Here is a 15,982-nt window from a genome sequence, read left to right on the forward strand (position 1 = left end):
TTGAATGCAACAACATTCGCATTATAGGGGCCCCAGAAGGAGAAGAGAGAGAGAAAGAACCCGAGAAAATATTTGAAGAGATCATAGTCGAAAACTTCCCTAACATGGGAAAGGAAATAGCCACCCAAGTCCAGGAAGCTCAGAGAATCCCATACAGCATAAACCCAGGAAGAAACACGCCAAGACACATAGTAATCAAATTCGCAAAAATTACAGACAAAGAAAAATTATTGAAAGCAGCAAGGGAAAAACGACAAATAACGTACAAGGGAACTCCCATAAAGTTAACAGCTGATTTCTCAGCAGAAACTCTACAAGCTACAAAGCAGTGGCATGATATACTTAAAGTGATGAAAGGGAAGAACCTACAACCAAGATTACTCTAACTGGCAAGGATCTCATTCAGATTCAATGGAGAAATCAAAAGCTTTACAGACAAGCAAAAGCTAAGAGAATTCAGCACCACCAAACCAGCTCTACAACAAATGCTAAAGGAAGTTCTCTAAGTGGGAAACACAAGAGAAGAAAAGGACCTACAAAAACAAACCCAAAACAATTAAGAAAATGGTCATAGGAACATACATATCGATAATTACCTTAAACGTGAATGGATGAAATGATCCAACCAAAAGACACAGGCTCGCTGAATGGATACAAAAAAAAGACCCTTATATATGCTGTCTACAAGAGACCCACTTCAGACCCAGGGGGACACATACAGACTGAAAGTGAGGCGATGGAAAAAAGATATTCCATGCAAATGGAAATCAAAAGAAAGCTGGAGTAGCAATACTCATAGCAGATAAAACAGATTTTCAAATAAAGAATGTTACAAGAGACAAGGAAGGGCACTACATAATGATCAAGGGATCAATCCAAGAAGAAGATATAACAATTATAAATATATATGCACCCAACATAGGAGCACCTCAATACTTAAGGCAACTGCTAACAGCTGTAAAAGAGGAAATCTACAGTAACACAGTAATGGTGGGGAACTTCAGCACCTCACTTACACCAATGGACAGATCATCCAAAGAGAAAAATAATAAGGAAACACAAGCTTTAAATGACACAGTAGACCAGATAGATTTACTTGATATTTATAGGACATTCCATCCAAAAACAGCAGATTACACTTTCTTCTCAAGTGCGCACGGAACATTCTCCAGGATAGATCACATCTCGGGTCACAAATCAAGCCTCAGTAAATTTAAGAAAATTGAAATCATATCAAGCATCTTTTCTGACCACAACGCTATGAGATTAGAAATCAGTTACAGGGAAAATAACGTTAAAAACGCAAATACGTGGAAACTAAACAATACGTTACTAAATAACCAGGAAATCACTGAAGGAATCAAAGAGGAAATCAAAAAACACCTAGAGACAAATGACAATGAAAACACGATGATCCAAAACCTATGGGATGCAGCAAAAGCAGTTCTAAGAGGGAAGATTACAGCTATACAAGCCTACCTCAAGAAACAAGAAAAATCTCAAGTAAACAATCTAACCTTACACCTAAAGGAACTAGAGAAAGAAGAACAAACAAAACCCAAAGTTAACAGAAGGAAAGAAGTCATAAAGCTCAGAGCAGAAATAAATGAAATAGAAACAAAGAAATCAATAGCAAAGATCAATAAAACTAAAAGCTGGTTCTTTGCGAAGATAAACAAAATTGATAAACCATTAGCCAGGCTCATCAAGAAAAAGAGGGAGAGGACTCAAATCAATAAAATTAGAAATGAAAAAGGAGAACTTACAACAGACACCGCAGAAATACAAAGCATCCTAAGAGACTACTACAAGCAACTCTATGCCAATAAAATGGACAACCTGGAAGAAATGGACAAATTCTTAGGAAGGTATAACCTTCCAAGACTGAACCAGGAAGAAATAGAATATGTGAACAGACCAATCACAAGTAATGAAATTGAAACTGTGATTAAAAATCTTCCAACAAACAGAAGTCCAGGACCAGATGGCTTCACAGGTGAATTCTGTCAAACATTTAGAGATGAGCTAACACCCATCCTTCTCAAACTCTTTCAAAAAATTGCAGAGGAAGGAACACTCCCAAACTCATTCTATGAGGCCACCATCACCCTGATACCAAAACCAGACAAAGACACTACAAAAAAAGAAAATTACAGACCAATATCACTGATGAATATAGATGCAAAAATCCTCAACAAAATACTAGCAAACAGAAGCCAACAACACATTAAAAGGATCATACACAATGATCAAGTGGGCTTTATCCCAGGGATGCAAGGATTCTTCAGTATACGCAAATGAATCAATGTGATACACCATATTAACAAATTGAAGAATAAAAACCATATGATCATCTCAATTGATGCAGAAAAAGCTTTTGACAAATTTCAACACCCATTTATGTTAAAAACTCTCCAGAAAGTGGGCATAGAGGGAACCTACCTCAACATAATAAAGGCCATATACGACAAACCTACAGCAAACATCATTCTCAAAGGTGAAAAACTGAAAGCATGTCCTCTAAGATCAGGAACAAGACAAGGATGTCCACTGTCACTACTATTATTCAACATAGTTTTGGAAGTCCTAGCCACAGCAGTCAGAGAAGAAAAAGAAATAAAAGGAATACAGATTGGAAAAGAAGAAGTAAAACTGTCACTGTTTGCAGATGACATGATACTATACATAGAGAATCCTAAAGATGCCACCAGAGAACTACTAGAGCTAATCAATGAATTTGGTAAAGTTTCAGGAAACAAAATTAATGCACAGAAATCTCTTGCATTCCTATACACTAATGATGAAAAATCTGAAAGAGAAATTAAGGAAACACTCCCATTTACCATTACAACAAAGAGAATAAAATACCTAGGAATAAACCTATCTAGGAAGACAAAAGACCTGTATGCAGAAAACTATAAGACACTGACGAAAGAAATTAAAGATGATACCAACAGATGGAAAGATATACCATGTTCTTGGGTTGGGAAAATCAATATTGTGAAAATGACTATACTACCCAAAGCAATCTACAGATTCAATGCAATCCCTATCAAACTACCAATGGCATTTTTTACGGAACTAGAACAAATCATCTTAAAATTTGTATGGAGACACAAAAGACCCCGAATAGCCAAAGCAGCCTTGAGGGAAAAAAACGGAGCTGAAGGAATCAGACTCCCTGACTTCAGACTGTACTCCAAAGCTACAGTAATCAAGACAATATGGTACTGGCACAAAAACAGAAATATAGATCAATGGAACAAGATAGAAAGCCCAGAGATAAACCCATGCACCTATGGTCAACTAATCTATGACAAAGGAGGCAAGGATATACAATGGAGAAAAGACAGTCTCTTCAATAAATGGTGCTGGGAAAACTGGACAGCTACATGTAAAAGAATGAAATTAGAATACTCCCTAACACCATACACAAAAATAAACTCAAAATGGATTAGAGACCTAAATATAAGACTGGACACTATAAAACTCTTAGAGGAAAACATAGGCAGAACACTCTATGACATAAATCACAGCAAGATCTTTTTTGATCCACCTCCTAGAGTAATGGAAATAAAAACAAAAATAAACAAATGGGGCCTAATGAAACTTCAAAGCTTTTGCACAGCAAAGGAAACTATAAACAAGAAGAAAATACAATACTCAGAATGGGAGAAAATATTTGCAAACGAATCAATGGACAAAGGATTAATCTCCAAAATATATAAACAGCTCATGCAGCTCAATATTAAAAAAACAAAGAACCCAATCCAAAAATGGGCAGGAGACCTAAATAGACATTTCTCCAAAGAAGACATACAGATGGCCAAGAAGCACATGAAAAACTGCTCCGTATCACTAATTATTAGAGAAATGCAAATCAAAACTGCAATGAGGTATCACCTCACACCAGTTAGAATGGTTCTCATCAGAAAATCTACAAACAACAAATGCTGGAGAGGGTGTGGAGAAAAGGGAACCCTCTTGCACTGTTGGTGGGAATGTAAATTGATACAGCCACTATGGATGTTCCTTAAAAAACTAAAAATAGAATTACCATATGATCCAGCAATCCCACTACTGGGCATAGACCCAGAGAAAACCATAATTCAAAAAGACATATGCCCCGCAATATTCACTGCGGCAGTATTTACAATAGCCAGGTCATGGAAGCAACCTAAATGCCCATCGACAGATGAATGAATAAAGAAGATGTGGTACATATATACAATAGAATATTACTCAGCCATAAAAATGAACAAAATTGGGTCATTTGTAGAGACGTGGATGGATCTAGAGACTGTCATACAGAGTGAAGTAAGTCAGAAAGAGAAAAATAAATATCGTATATTAACGCATATATGTGGAACCTAGAAAAATGGTACAGATGAACCTGTTTGCAGGGCAGAAATTGAGACACAGATGTAGAGAACAAACATATGGACACCAAGGGGGGAAAGTGGCGGGGGGTGGGGATGGTGGTGTGGTAAATTGGGCGATTGGGATTGACATGTATACACTGATGTGTGTAAAATGGATGACTAATAAGAACCTGCTGTATAAAAAAATAAATAAAATTAAATTTAAAAAAAAGAATCAATATAAAATGGTGGTAATGTAGAAATACATAAACAGAACAACAGCGAAAGGAAACATAAATGGTATCTTGAACTTCCTTTCAGAATCTTAAAAGGCACCTCCAAAAATAGGTATTTTATTTATTTATTCATTGTTTAACATCTTTATTGGAGTATAATTGCTTTACAATGGTGTGTTAGTTTCTGCTTTATAACAAAGTGAATCAGAACAATTTTGTTCGTTTGTTTGTTTTTAGATTCCATATATATGTGTTAGCATACTGTATTTGTTTTTCTCTTTCTGACTTACTTCACTCTGTATGACAGACTCTAACTCCATCCACCTCACTACAAATACCTCCATTTCGTTTCCTTTTATGGATGAGTAATATTCCATTGTATATATGTGCCACATCTTCTTTATCCATTCATCCGATGATGGACACTTAGGTTGCTTCCACGTCCTGGCTATTGTAAATAGAGCTGCAATGAACATTTTGGTACATGACTCTTTTTGAATTATGGTTTTCTCAGGGTATATGCCCAGTAGTGGGATTGCTGGTTTGTATGGTAGTTCTATTTTTAGTTTTTTAAGGAACCTCCATACTGTTCTCCATAGTGGCTGTATCAATTTACATTCCTGCCAACAGTGCAAGAGTGTTCCCTTTTCTCCACACCCTCTCCAGCATTTATTGTTTCTAGATTTTTTGATGATGGCCATTCTGACCAGTGTGAGATGATATCTCATTGTAGTTTTGATTTGCATTTCTCTAATGATTAATGATGTTGAGCATTCTTTCATGTGTTTGTTGGCAATCTGTATATCTTCTTTGGAGAAATGTCTTTTTAGGTCTTCTGCCCTTTTTTGGATTGGGTTGTTTGGTTTTTTGTTATTGAGCTGCTTGTAAATCTTGGAGATTAATCCTTTGTCAGTTGCTTCATTTGCAAATATTTTCTCCCATTCTGAGGGTTGTCTTTTGGTCTTGTTTATGGTTTCCTTTGCTGTGCAAAAGCTTTTAAGTTTCATTAGGTCCCATTTGTTTATTTTTGTTTTTATTTCCATTTCTCTAGGAGCTGGGTCAAAAAGGATCTTGCTGTGATTTATGTCATAGAATGTTCTGCCTATGTTTTCCTCTAAGAGTTTTATAGTGTCTGGCCTTACATTTAGGTCTTTAATCCATTTTGAGTTTATTTTTGTGTATGGTGTTAGGGAGTGTTCTAATTTTATACTTTTACATGTAGCTGTCCAGTTTTCCCAGCACCACTTATTGAAGAGGCTGTCTTTTCTCCACTGTATATGCTTGCCTCCTTTATCAAAGATAAGGTGACCATATGTGTGTGGGTTTATCTCTGGGCTTTCTATCCTGTTCCATTGATCTATGTTTCTGTTTTTGTGCCAGTACCAAACTGTCTTGATTACTGTAGCTTTGTAGTATAGTCTGAAGTCAGGGAGCCTGATTTCTCCAGCTCCATTTTTCGTTCTCAAGATTGCTTTGGCTATTCGGGGTCTTTTGTGTTTCCATACAAATTGTGAAATTTTTTGTTCTAATTCTGTGAAAAATGCCAGAGATAGTTTGATAGGGATTACATTGAATCTGTAGATTGCTTTGGGTAGTAGAGTCATTTTCACAATGTTGATTCTTCCAATCCAAGAACATGGTATATGTCTCCATCTATTTGTATCATCTTTAATTTCTTTCATCAGTGTCTTATAATTTTCTGCATACAGGTCTTTTGTCTCCTTAGGTAGGTTTATTCCTAGATATTTTATTCTTTTTGTTGTAATGGTAAACGGGAGTGTTTTCTTAATTTCTCTTTCAGATTTTTCATCATTAGTGTATAGGAATGCAAGAGATTTCTGTGCATTAATTTTGTATCCTGCTACTTTACCAAATTCATTGATTAGCTCTAGTAGTTTTCTGGTGGCATCTTTAGGATTCTCTATGTATAGTATCATGTCATCTGCAAACAGTGACAGCTTTAGTTTTTCTTTTCCGATTTGGATTCCTTTTATTTCTTTTTGTTCTCTGATTGCTGTGGCTAACACTTCCAAAACTATGTTGAATAATAGTGGTGAGAGTGGACAACCTTGTCTTGTTCCTGATCTTAGTGGAAATGGTTTCAGTTTTTCACCATTGAGGACAATTTTGGCTGGGGGTTTGTCATATATGGCCTTTATTATGTTGAAGAAAGTTCCCTCTATGCCTATTTTCTGCCTGGCTTTTATCATAAATGGGTGTTGAATTTTGTCGAAAGCTTTCTCTGCATCTATTGAGATGATTATATGGTTTTTCTCCTTCAATTTGTTAATATGGTGTATCACGTTGATTGATTTGCGTATATTGAAGAATCCTTGCATTCCTGGAATAAACCCCACTTGCTCATGGTGTATGATTCTTTTAATGTGCTGTTGGATTCTGTTTGCTAGTATTTTGTTGAGGATTTTTGCATCTATGTTCATCAGTGATATTGGCCTGTAGTTTTCTTTCTTTGTGACATCTTTGTCTGGCAAAAATAGGTATTTTATACCTAAATCCTTAGTTTATGTCATGTTTAATGTCCATTAAAGCTCAAAAATTGAATATCAAAAAAGAGAAAAAAGAAGAATGAATGCTAAAAAGTAGTTTATGGTAAGAGGAGAAGAGTGGTTTTTTTTCTTTGCATTTACTAGAAAAATGATTGTCTCCATTCTTAGCAGATGCTGAGAGTGTGTGTGTGTGTGTGTGTGTATGTGTGTGTATCTGTGACTTTTAGCTGGGTCCGCTTTATTCCTGGGTTCATTCTCCATCACATTCTTGCCCCTTGGCTCCTCATGATGTCGTTTTGTACATGCAGGCACATACACACAGTTGAAGATTGAAGATAAAGAGGTTATGATATAAACCAATAAAACACCATACCATCTGACTTAGAACTAGAACAGTATCACCAAAGATACCTGGTTGTCTTCGCATTCCATTACCCTACCTCCTCCAGCCCCCATCAAGGTAAACCACTAATGGGAATGCTGTAATAATGCTTTTTGAAATTGTTTTTCTCTCTCCCCAAATTGTACTGTATTCCCCTCCAAGCATTCATCTGGTGTTTGAATGAATGAATGAAGCAGTTCCACCAGTGTATTCCCCTCACAAGGAATGGTTCTCAGTAAGCATTGCTTGTTTACATGTATTGTTTTGGTTTTTCAAAACTATTCATTGAGTGCTTCTGTGTGTCAGACACTGTGCTAAGTAGACATACATAAATACATACCACACACTGTAATAAGAAGAATTGCAGCTTCTAAAAATATTAAGTCCAGGCTATGCAGGAGCTAATGCAATTTTCTCCTCAGTGCATTGAAAAATCTATTAGTTAAGAAGGCAGCAATATTTCAGGAAATTAAACCACTGTAACAGTCCAGTTCACAAATCAGAACTCCCAGTGCTTTGAAATGCTCCATTTCATAACGTAAAGTACTCAGAGAGGTTCAGACGATCCATAAATGCTCCAGGGACCAATCCCCCCAGGCTTCACAGAGCTAAATAGAGGATGCTTCTTGACAGGCATGAGAGAGGAAGGGGTTTTGTGGCCACTGATATGAGGAGGAACATGTTTATAGATTCGTGATCACATTCCTCTTGATTCACTGTGCCTTTGTCATCATTCTCGAATTAATTATGCTTGTGGAAGATGGCTGCTCAGTAGATTTCTGAATAATGAGCATTTCAGGTGAAAGCCAGATAACTCACTTTGGGCTGGGGTTTTATTTTCTAAATAAATGTTCATTGATGTCTACTAGGATTGCTGTTACCTGTAAAGACCAACTTAGGGCTCTTACAAGGTTTTCCTCCAAGACTCCATTGTGGGAAGATGTGAAATGTGTAACTTAGCTCTCCTGTTTGTACTGGTTACTCAGAATTTCACAGGAGCTGACCTAGAGCTGCTTTTACCGAAATGGGATTTCTGAGTTTAGAAAGTAGAACAGTCAGGAAACCTTCATGCCATGAAGCATAGGGTCATCTAAAGAATGACGATCTTCCACCAACACTTTCTTTTGTTAGTCTTTGAGAAAGATCCTCTCTCCCTATACATCCAACCCTGTCAAGTTCAGGTGGGACTCTTAAGTTTAGGGCTATTATATATCTTGTTTCTGAACAATAAGCTGGTTGATGATCCAATATAAATGATCAGCCAACAGGCCTTGAGAAATACAGTGCCTACTGTATCTCCTAAATTACTGTTTCTTAGGGTGTAGTCCACTGCTATATCTAAAATGGATAACCAACAAGGACCTACTATATAGCAAAGGAAAATCTGCTCAATGTTATGTAACAACCTAAATGGGAAAATGTATAACTGAACCACTTTGCTGTACACCTGAAACTATCACAACATTGTTAATCAACTATACTCCTGTATAAAATAAAAAGTTAAAAAAAAAAAAGGAATTCCATGGACATCTGGTTAACAATACAGATTTCTGGGCCCTACCCCAGACCTGATGAATCATCACCTCTGGGTATGACCCTGGGAATCTGCATTTTCTGTAGGTGTCCTCCAAGGTTTTGATGCCCATCAAACTTTCTCTTCCATGGGTTGCTAGAGTATATTCCAAAAATACAGTTGAGATTATGTGTCTTTGCTAATGAAAACCTTTTTGTTGCTTCCCACTGACCTTAGGATATTGGCCAGAGTTCTTTATAGATATTCTCCATATACTGTACTTCATACAGTATTCTCTAACGTCTCACCCTTTCCTCTTTCCCCACAGCCTTTCCCATCACTTCCAGCTTCAAGCTTTATCTGGACATACCAGATTGTAGTTATTTTACACACACACACACACACACACACACACACACACACGCACACGCACACACACACATACACATATACACACACGACTGTTTATTTATATCTCTGTGCCTTCACTGATACTAATACCTCTCCCATCCTGCTTTTCTCCCAATATTTGAAAAACTCAATTTTCACCTGATTTGTCAAGATCAAATGTAAGGCTCATCTTTTCCAGACATCTCTGATTATTCTCCCTCCCTTCCAACCACCCCACCTTGACTGTCCTTCTTCTAGATCACTGCTGTACATATACCTGGAGGTATCATAGTCCGGTTCTTACCATCGTAATATCACAGATGTGGTAGCCAGTTTCCAAGATAGCCCTCAGTAATCCCATCCCCTGGTACTCACACTCTTGTCTAGTCCCTTCCCAGTTGCCCAGGGCTGACCTGTATAATCAGTAAGACGTGGCAGAAATGACACTTGGCTTTCTGAGGCCAAGTCATAAAAGACATCCTAGCTTCTTTCTTGTTCTCTCTTGGATCACTCACACTGGGAGAAGCCAGCTGCCATGTTGTAAAGGCGTCCAGACAGCCCTATGGGGTGGTCCACGTGGCGAAGAACTGAGGCTTCCTGCTAACAGCCGGCATCACCTCCCAGGCGTGGAGGAGTGAGCCTTCTTGAAGCAGATCCCAAGCATTTAGATGTCTGTAGGCTCAACCGACGTCCTTACTACAACCTCATGAGGAATCCTGAGCCAGAGCCACCCAGCAAATGCGCTCCCAAATTCCTAACACAGAAACTGTGTGAGGTAATAAGTATCGCCGTTTTAAGCTGCTGTGCCTTGAGGTAACTTGTTATGCAGTAAAGGATAATGAATATACACTAGACCATAAACTCGTCAAGCACCAGCCATGTTTTATTCGTTGTGGATGCTGGTCCCTAGCCCCTCCTCGGTACCTGACCCATATTAAGTGTTCTGTAAATGCTGATTTAAATGATTCCAACTGAGCTAAACTGGAGCATATTTTTTGCCGGCAAGGGTAAATACAAATGCAGATGACTTTAGTAGGTAAGAATCTCATCTTTTCTGTAGCTCTAAATATAATTGGTAACAATATTAACAATTAAAAATAATAGCCAGTACCTATATACAGCATCAGAATTCTCAAAAGCCTATAGAGTATGTTCTTTGAGGATGCCCATTTTACAGACGAGAAAACAAAGGTACATTGAAGTTTAGTTACTTGCCCAAAGTGACCCAGCCAGTGAGTGATGTAGCCAGGATTCAAACCCAGGCAGTCAGACTCTGGAGTGCATGCTGTTAACCAATTGAAAAGGTAATATTGAGCGCTTATGATATAGCGAACACTGAACCAGGCCCCTTAGGTCTCTTGCCTCATTTAATGCTTTTGCAAAACTCATGGGATCTGTATTTATGTTCTCTATTTCATGGGTGAGGAGTTTGAGGATTAGAGAGATGAGCCTACCAGTGGGAATCTGGCCATTCGGACTCCCAAGCTTATGCTCAGTTCATGACCCCCCGTGGCACTCTCCGGAGTCCCCACCCCATCCGAGCTCCTCACCCTCCGTTTCTCAACAGTTATGTTCTGAACATACAGGTTGGTTGCCAAGACGACCACTCAGAAACGACGTGAAAGGCAAATGACTTTTCAGACATTCTGCGTCTAGGATGGGTTTTCCTTTTTAATTTTAAAAAATGGGTCACGGTGATTTGTAATCCATAGGAAAATGTTGGTAGGGATAAGAAATGTATTGTGAGTAATAAATATTTCCAGGATAATGAGGAAAGCTTCCAGCTTACAAATAGAGCAACTCCTTAGGAAGGGAGCAGGATATGCTACTATTATCCCTATTTTTCAGATGAGGAAATTAAGGCCCAGAGAGACTTCGAAGCCAGGATTATCCAACTCCAAAGTCTTTGTACCTACTTGCCTTGAAAAACTGCTTCTTGACGGACATAGATTTGGCTGGGTTGAGGCAGGGGCTTGGCTATGGCCCTACAGTAACTAATCCAGGAGCGGAGAGCACGTCTGAATAGGCCCGGGGTTGCGGGAAGGGTGAAGCAGAAAGAAAAACTGGCATCATTTCAGAGTAGAATATCTAGGGCTGGGGGACTGAAATATGAGGTAAGGGGAAGGACTCGGTCCTCATCCCCCAAATTTCAGGTACTGAGATAATAATATCTGACCTTTAGACTAGTTGGAAGGGATGTAAATAAGGTAGCACATAGAAAGCTCTTCCCACAATGCCTGATACCCAGTAAACACTCAGCAAATGCTAGATAGTATTTTCTGTTGTGATCATTACGGGAGCATCCCAATGCCTTCTTAAAAACAATGCCTTTAAGAAGAAATAGGCATCATTTCCTGACAGAACCAGCCTCTTTCCCTGCTTTCCCTTGTTTATCAAAGGTCAGAAACCAGCCTCACCCCTGAGATATCACTTTCCTTCACGCCCTAGGTTTTAAGCACTCACCTTTGGGGATGTGTATTCTGTCAGCCCTTTACCTCCATCCTCATGTCACTGTTCTGGTCAGATTTCCTGAGTAACTTTTCTTTGGACCACCCAGCATCACATGAACCCTAGAATCACTTGCAGCACTTCACAGAAACTCCCCTTGGGGTCCATGCCCCCAAGGACGTGGCCACTTTGGGAAGGTGAATTTCCCCTTGACAGCATCCACCACCCCCTACTTTACACAGAAACCCTTAAAACCTGGGACTGCTTTTGTTCCTTTATGTAAGTGCATTAGGTGGTATTCTTGAGCACAGTTGGATTTTTTTGCTAATTAAATGTCAGAACATGCTGCTTAGAATTATTAACAGCCATTGCAAGGATAATAATCTTTCCATTAACATAAACCTAACTTTCATTCTTATTATTGTTTTAATTACATGAACCCTTTCGCGTGCTGAGTGATGAAGAACACTCTAGGATATTGCTTGTCTAGGCGGTGGTGTTTCTACAGGGTTCTCTGGGGTCAGTCTGCATGATGCCCTCCAGGTTTCTGCACCTTGCCTCTGAGGATGGACTTCTCCCCGTTGACCCCAAGACTTCATATCCCTGGTTGGACTGAAGTTTATGGTAGGGTGGAAGTGAGATCAGTAGCAGTGTGGATTGCTACTGAGAGTGCCCCGAAACGTTATATGGGTGACCACTCTCACCCCTTTTTTTTTTCCTCCTAAAACCAAGGATGTGCAGTCCAGTTTGGAGATCCACCAGAGGGGGCTTCACGTTTCCCAGTAGATCCCAGTTTGTGATTTACTAATCCTTTATACAGAAATATAGGAAAAAGAGATGGGTGATTTATTTTCCCTGTCAAAACAGTCTCTATTCGCTACTTCCCCTTTACTGTCAAAGGTACCATAACTTATCACGCTCCAAATCCTGAATCATCTGAGCCTGGGTAGTGCTGACACACATTCACTAGGGGAAGGGAAGTGGGCTTTATGGATACTGGATGCTTTGTAATCCTCCCAGCAATATTGTGATGTGAGTGTCTTAAGCTCCCATTTTGCAGATGAGAAAACTGAGGCTCATGGAGGTTAAATGACTTGCCTGAGGTCACACAGCTTATTGGAAGTGGAACTGGTGCTAAAGCCCAGGCTCTGGGGCTCAACAAGCTGTGCCTCTTCCAGTGTACTGTGCTGACCCGGACCCTAGCAATTACAGATACCTCTTCTCCTAGTTGAGGAAAATGCCAAAGGTAGCATTTGAACCCAGGCCTGGCTAACTCTGCAGTCATGCACGTGATCAGACATTTTTTGAGAAATGACTACGTTGTTACCATAATACAAATGACATTGTCCCTGCCTCAAGGAGTTCCAGTCCAGAGCAGGAGGGAGACATGGAAAATTAGACACAGCACGATGGCTTGCTGTGCTGGAAGAAGGGAAACAGCTTGCTTTGGGAACCCTCGCCCAGCCTGGGGCAGCGGGGCGGGGCGGCTGGAGGGTACCTTCTAAGTTGGAACTCGGAGGAAGAGCAGGATTTGGACAGAGGCAGAGCGTGTTCCATGCTGCTTCTAAGAGAAGGAGCCATTTATGACAAATGCATCTGCTTCTCACCACACGTTCTTTCCCCCTATAGATTCCTTAGTTTTCTTTCTGGGATTTTCTTTCTGAATACAAACTCATTCAAATGCTTCCTTTACCTCTAATTGAACACTCTAACTTAATTGATTATGTATTAAGTCGGGGACTTGGGGCGACATTCAGGCCTGGGCTCATGTTGAGATTAATTTATTCCTGTAGTCCTACTGTTCTGTAATGCATCTGAGTGCCTTGCGTGTGTGTAAAAAATAAAGTCAGGAGTTGGAGCCATCTAATTAGATGGCTTAACCCAACGTGCTGGTGTTTGGTCTCCACCAAGCTCTCCTGCTTTGATGGTAACCAAAATAGATGAATAAGTTAATCAAAGGTCTGATTAAATAGCACGACTCTGCAGCATGGGCCGATGATTGCCAAGCTTCAGTTCAGGCAAATTCTCAGGGGAGAGAGGAAAGTGAGCTGAGTTCCCAAGGCCAAGGCTTACATGAAAAAGAGTTACATAAAACCCACTGGAGGGAATTACTCGAAGTCCTCAGACCTCAGATCTTAAGATGATGACCAGCTCCATTACAGCTTTAACAAAATAGATAAGCGTAACGGTACCATTGAATAGTCATTTTTAATGACACAGAAATGGAATATGACTTAAAGAAATATATCTACCCAGGAACAATAAGGTACTGGTTGCAGAAAATATATACAGTATGATTCAATTTTTGAAACCTTTATTTCTTGTTTTGTGCATATTCTTATTTCCTCCAATGAGCCTATATAATTTCTATAATAACAAAGATCTTATTTTAAAAAATCTGAACATAGTGTTTACATGTGATAGTTATTTCATAAACAGTACTTTCCTTCTCCCTTGATTCGGATACATTTTATTCCAAAAGAACTTCATATGCCATGAAGTTACATGAACAAATCTTTAAGAAAATATTCATTCATTTACTCAACAAATTTTTATTCGATGCTTTTTATGTACCAGGCACTACTTATAATGGTTATACAAAAAAATTAATGCAGTGATTTGTTTTCCTTTCTCCTGCTCCCTCTCTTCACTGCCCTGTCTAGTCTGAAGTTTCCTGGATCCCCAACAAACATTACTCTGGGATTTACGGTCTGATGAAGCTTGTCCTCACCAAGACTCTTCCTGCCAACCTGGAGAGGGTCATCGTCCTTGACACAGACATCACCTTTGCCACCGATATTGCAGAGCTCTGGGCTGTGTTCCACAAGTTCAAAGGTAATGGTAGCTCATTTTTTCTTCTGGTATCTTTGAAGGTGTCAGCATGTCAAGAATAGTGATTTTTTTTTTCCCAACGTGAGGTCAACTCTTAATGAGGTCCTTCTGATGAAACAGACAAGGAATTATAAATAGAATTGAGCATCAGTTTTAGTACTGCCATTTGAAACATGTTAAACTGGAATTTGCTTGTGTTTCTTTAATAATTGAAGAGGTAAGATCTGTGTTCGTAGGAAGAACCCAGTTGAGGGTTGCTGAATTGCTTGGTAAGAGACAAATATCAAATGTGTGTATTTTGTATGCAGATAATTGAGTTGACTTCCTGGTGTGGAGACATGCATTTATCAGTTTTCTCTTTTTTATCAAATGATATTTTGATTGCCGAGAAAGCCTGTGAGTTGGTGGTGATGGGCATTGATTATCGAGTGTTTGCAAATGTCCTTATGGCTTTCATTAATGTTGTGGTTTATCATTTTAAAGAAGTATATACGTTTGGCTTTTTAAGATGTTCCTTCTAATCTAGTTAGTTTCTGTAGCCCTTGTCACTGCCCCAAGGTATGTGCGAGTATAAGGTGGGAAATTGTGAGCCCGATGGGTGTACGTAACTTTGGTGTGGATGCATGAGAGAAGTGGCAAGTTAGCACAAACCTTGGACTATTATTTAATACCCCTCTTCCAGGGGTCTTCCTTAAAACTGCATAATTTTTAAATTTTATATTCTCAGTATTAGACAGATACCATGAGAGATAAATATGGCAGTGAGATTTTTTTTCTTCTGGTTTCTGCACTCTGGCTTCTGTGTTTAAAATCCCTCCTGCCTCTTTTCTATAGCTCCTTATCCTATGAAGGTGAAATACTGCTTAGTGATTTTAAATCACAGCATTTTCGTGAATCAGAGGATATTCCAGTTGGTTTCTGTTTCCGTTCACGGACAGAAGAGTAAATTCCTCACCCACTCCAGTCTCTGCCTGTTTCCTTCTGGGGGCCTCCCAGCTCTGGGGTAATTGAAAAAAGTCCTCAGCACACCATGGGGGGAAGCACTCTGACCCTTGGACTCTTTTCCTTGTCAGGATCAAAACTTTCCTTACTTGTGTCAATAATGGCACTAGTTTTACTAGTCATTTAGCAAAGCTATTGAAATGGAGTGTGTCTCAGCTTTCCGATCTCTTCTTCATAGAATGTTTGGATCTGTCTTTATTTCACAAGTCAAGGAACAGAAGCTTGGTAGGATGCAAGGTTCCACCCGGAGCTGAGACCAGAATGCCTGTGTGTGTTGGCTTCCCTGTGCATCTCTTTTCAAGTCCCCCTGT

The 15,982-nt window shown here is 39.2% G+C and overlaps 1 protein-coding gene across 4 annotated transcripts in view; it reads left to right on the top strand.

Moving 5' to 3' along the window:
* The window catches only part of LARGE1 (LARGE xylosyl- and glucuronyltransferase 1), a 604,481-nt gene that overhangs the window by 344,194 nt on the left and 244,305 nt on the right, over positions 1-15,982 (top strand). For all 4 annotated transcript variants that reach the window (XM_007165714.3, XM_057556600.1, XM_057556598.1 and 1 more), the window contains exon 6: positions 14,501-14,672. In XM_007165714.3, coding sequence (XP_007165776.2) covers positions 14,501-14,672 — 172 coding nt within the window. The remainder of the gene's footprint in view (positions 1-14,500; positions 14,673-15,982) is intronic.

Source organism: Balaenoptera acutorostrata, chromosome 11 (assembly GCF_949987535.1).
Source record: "Balaenoptera acutorostrata chromosome 11, mBalAcu1.1, whole genome shotgun sequence".
NCBI classification, from domain to species: Eukaryota; Metazoa; Chordata; class Mammalia; order Artiodactyla; family Balaenopteridae; genus Balaenoptera; species Balaenoptera acutorostrata.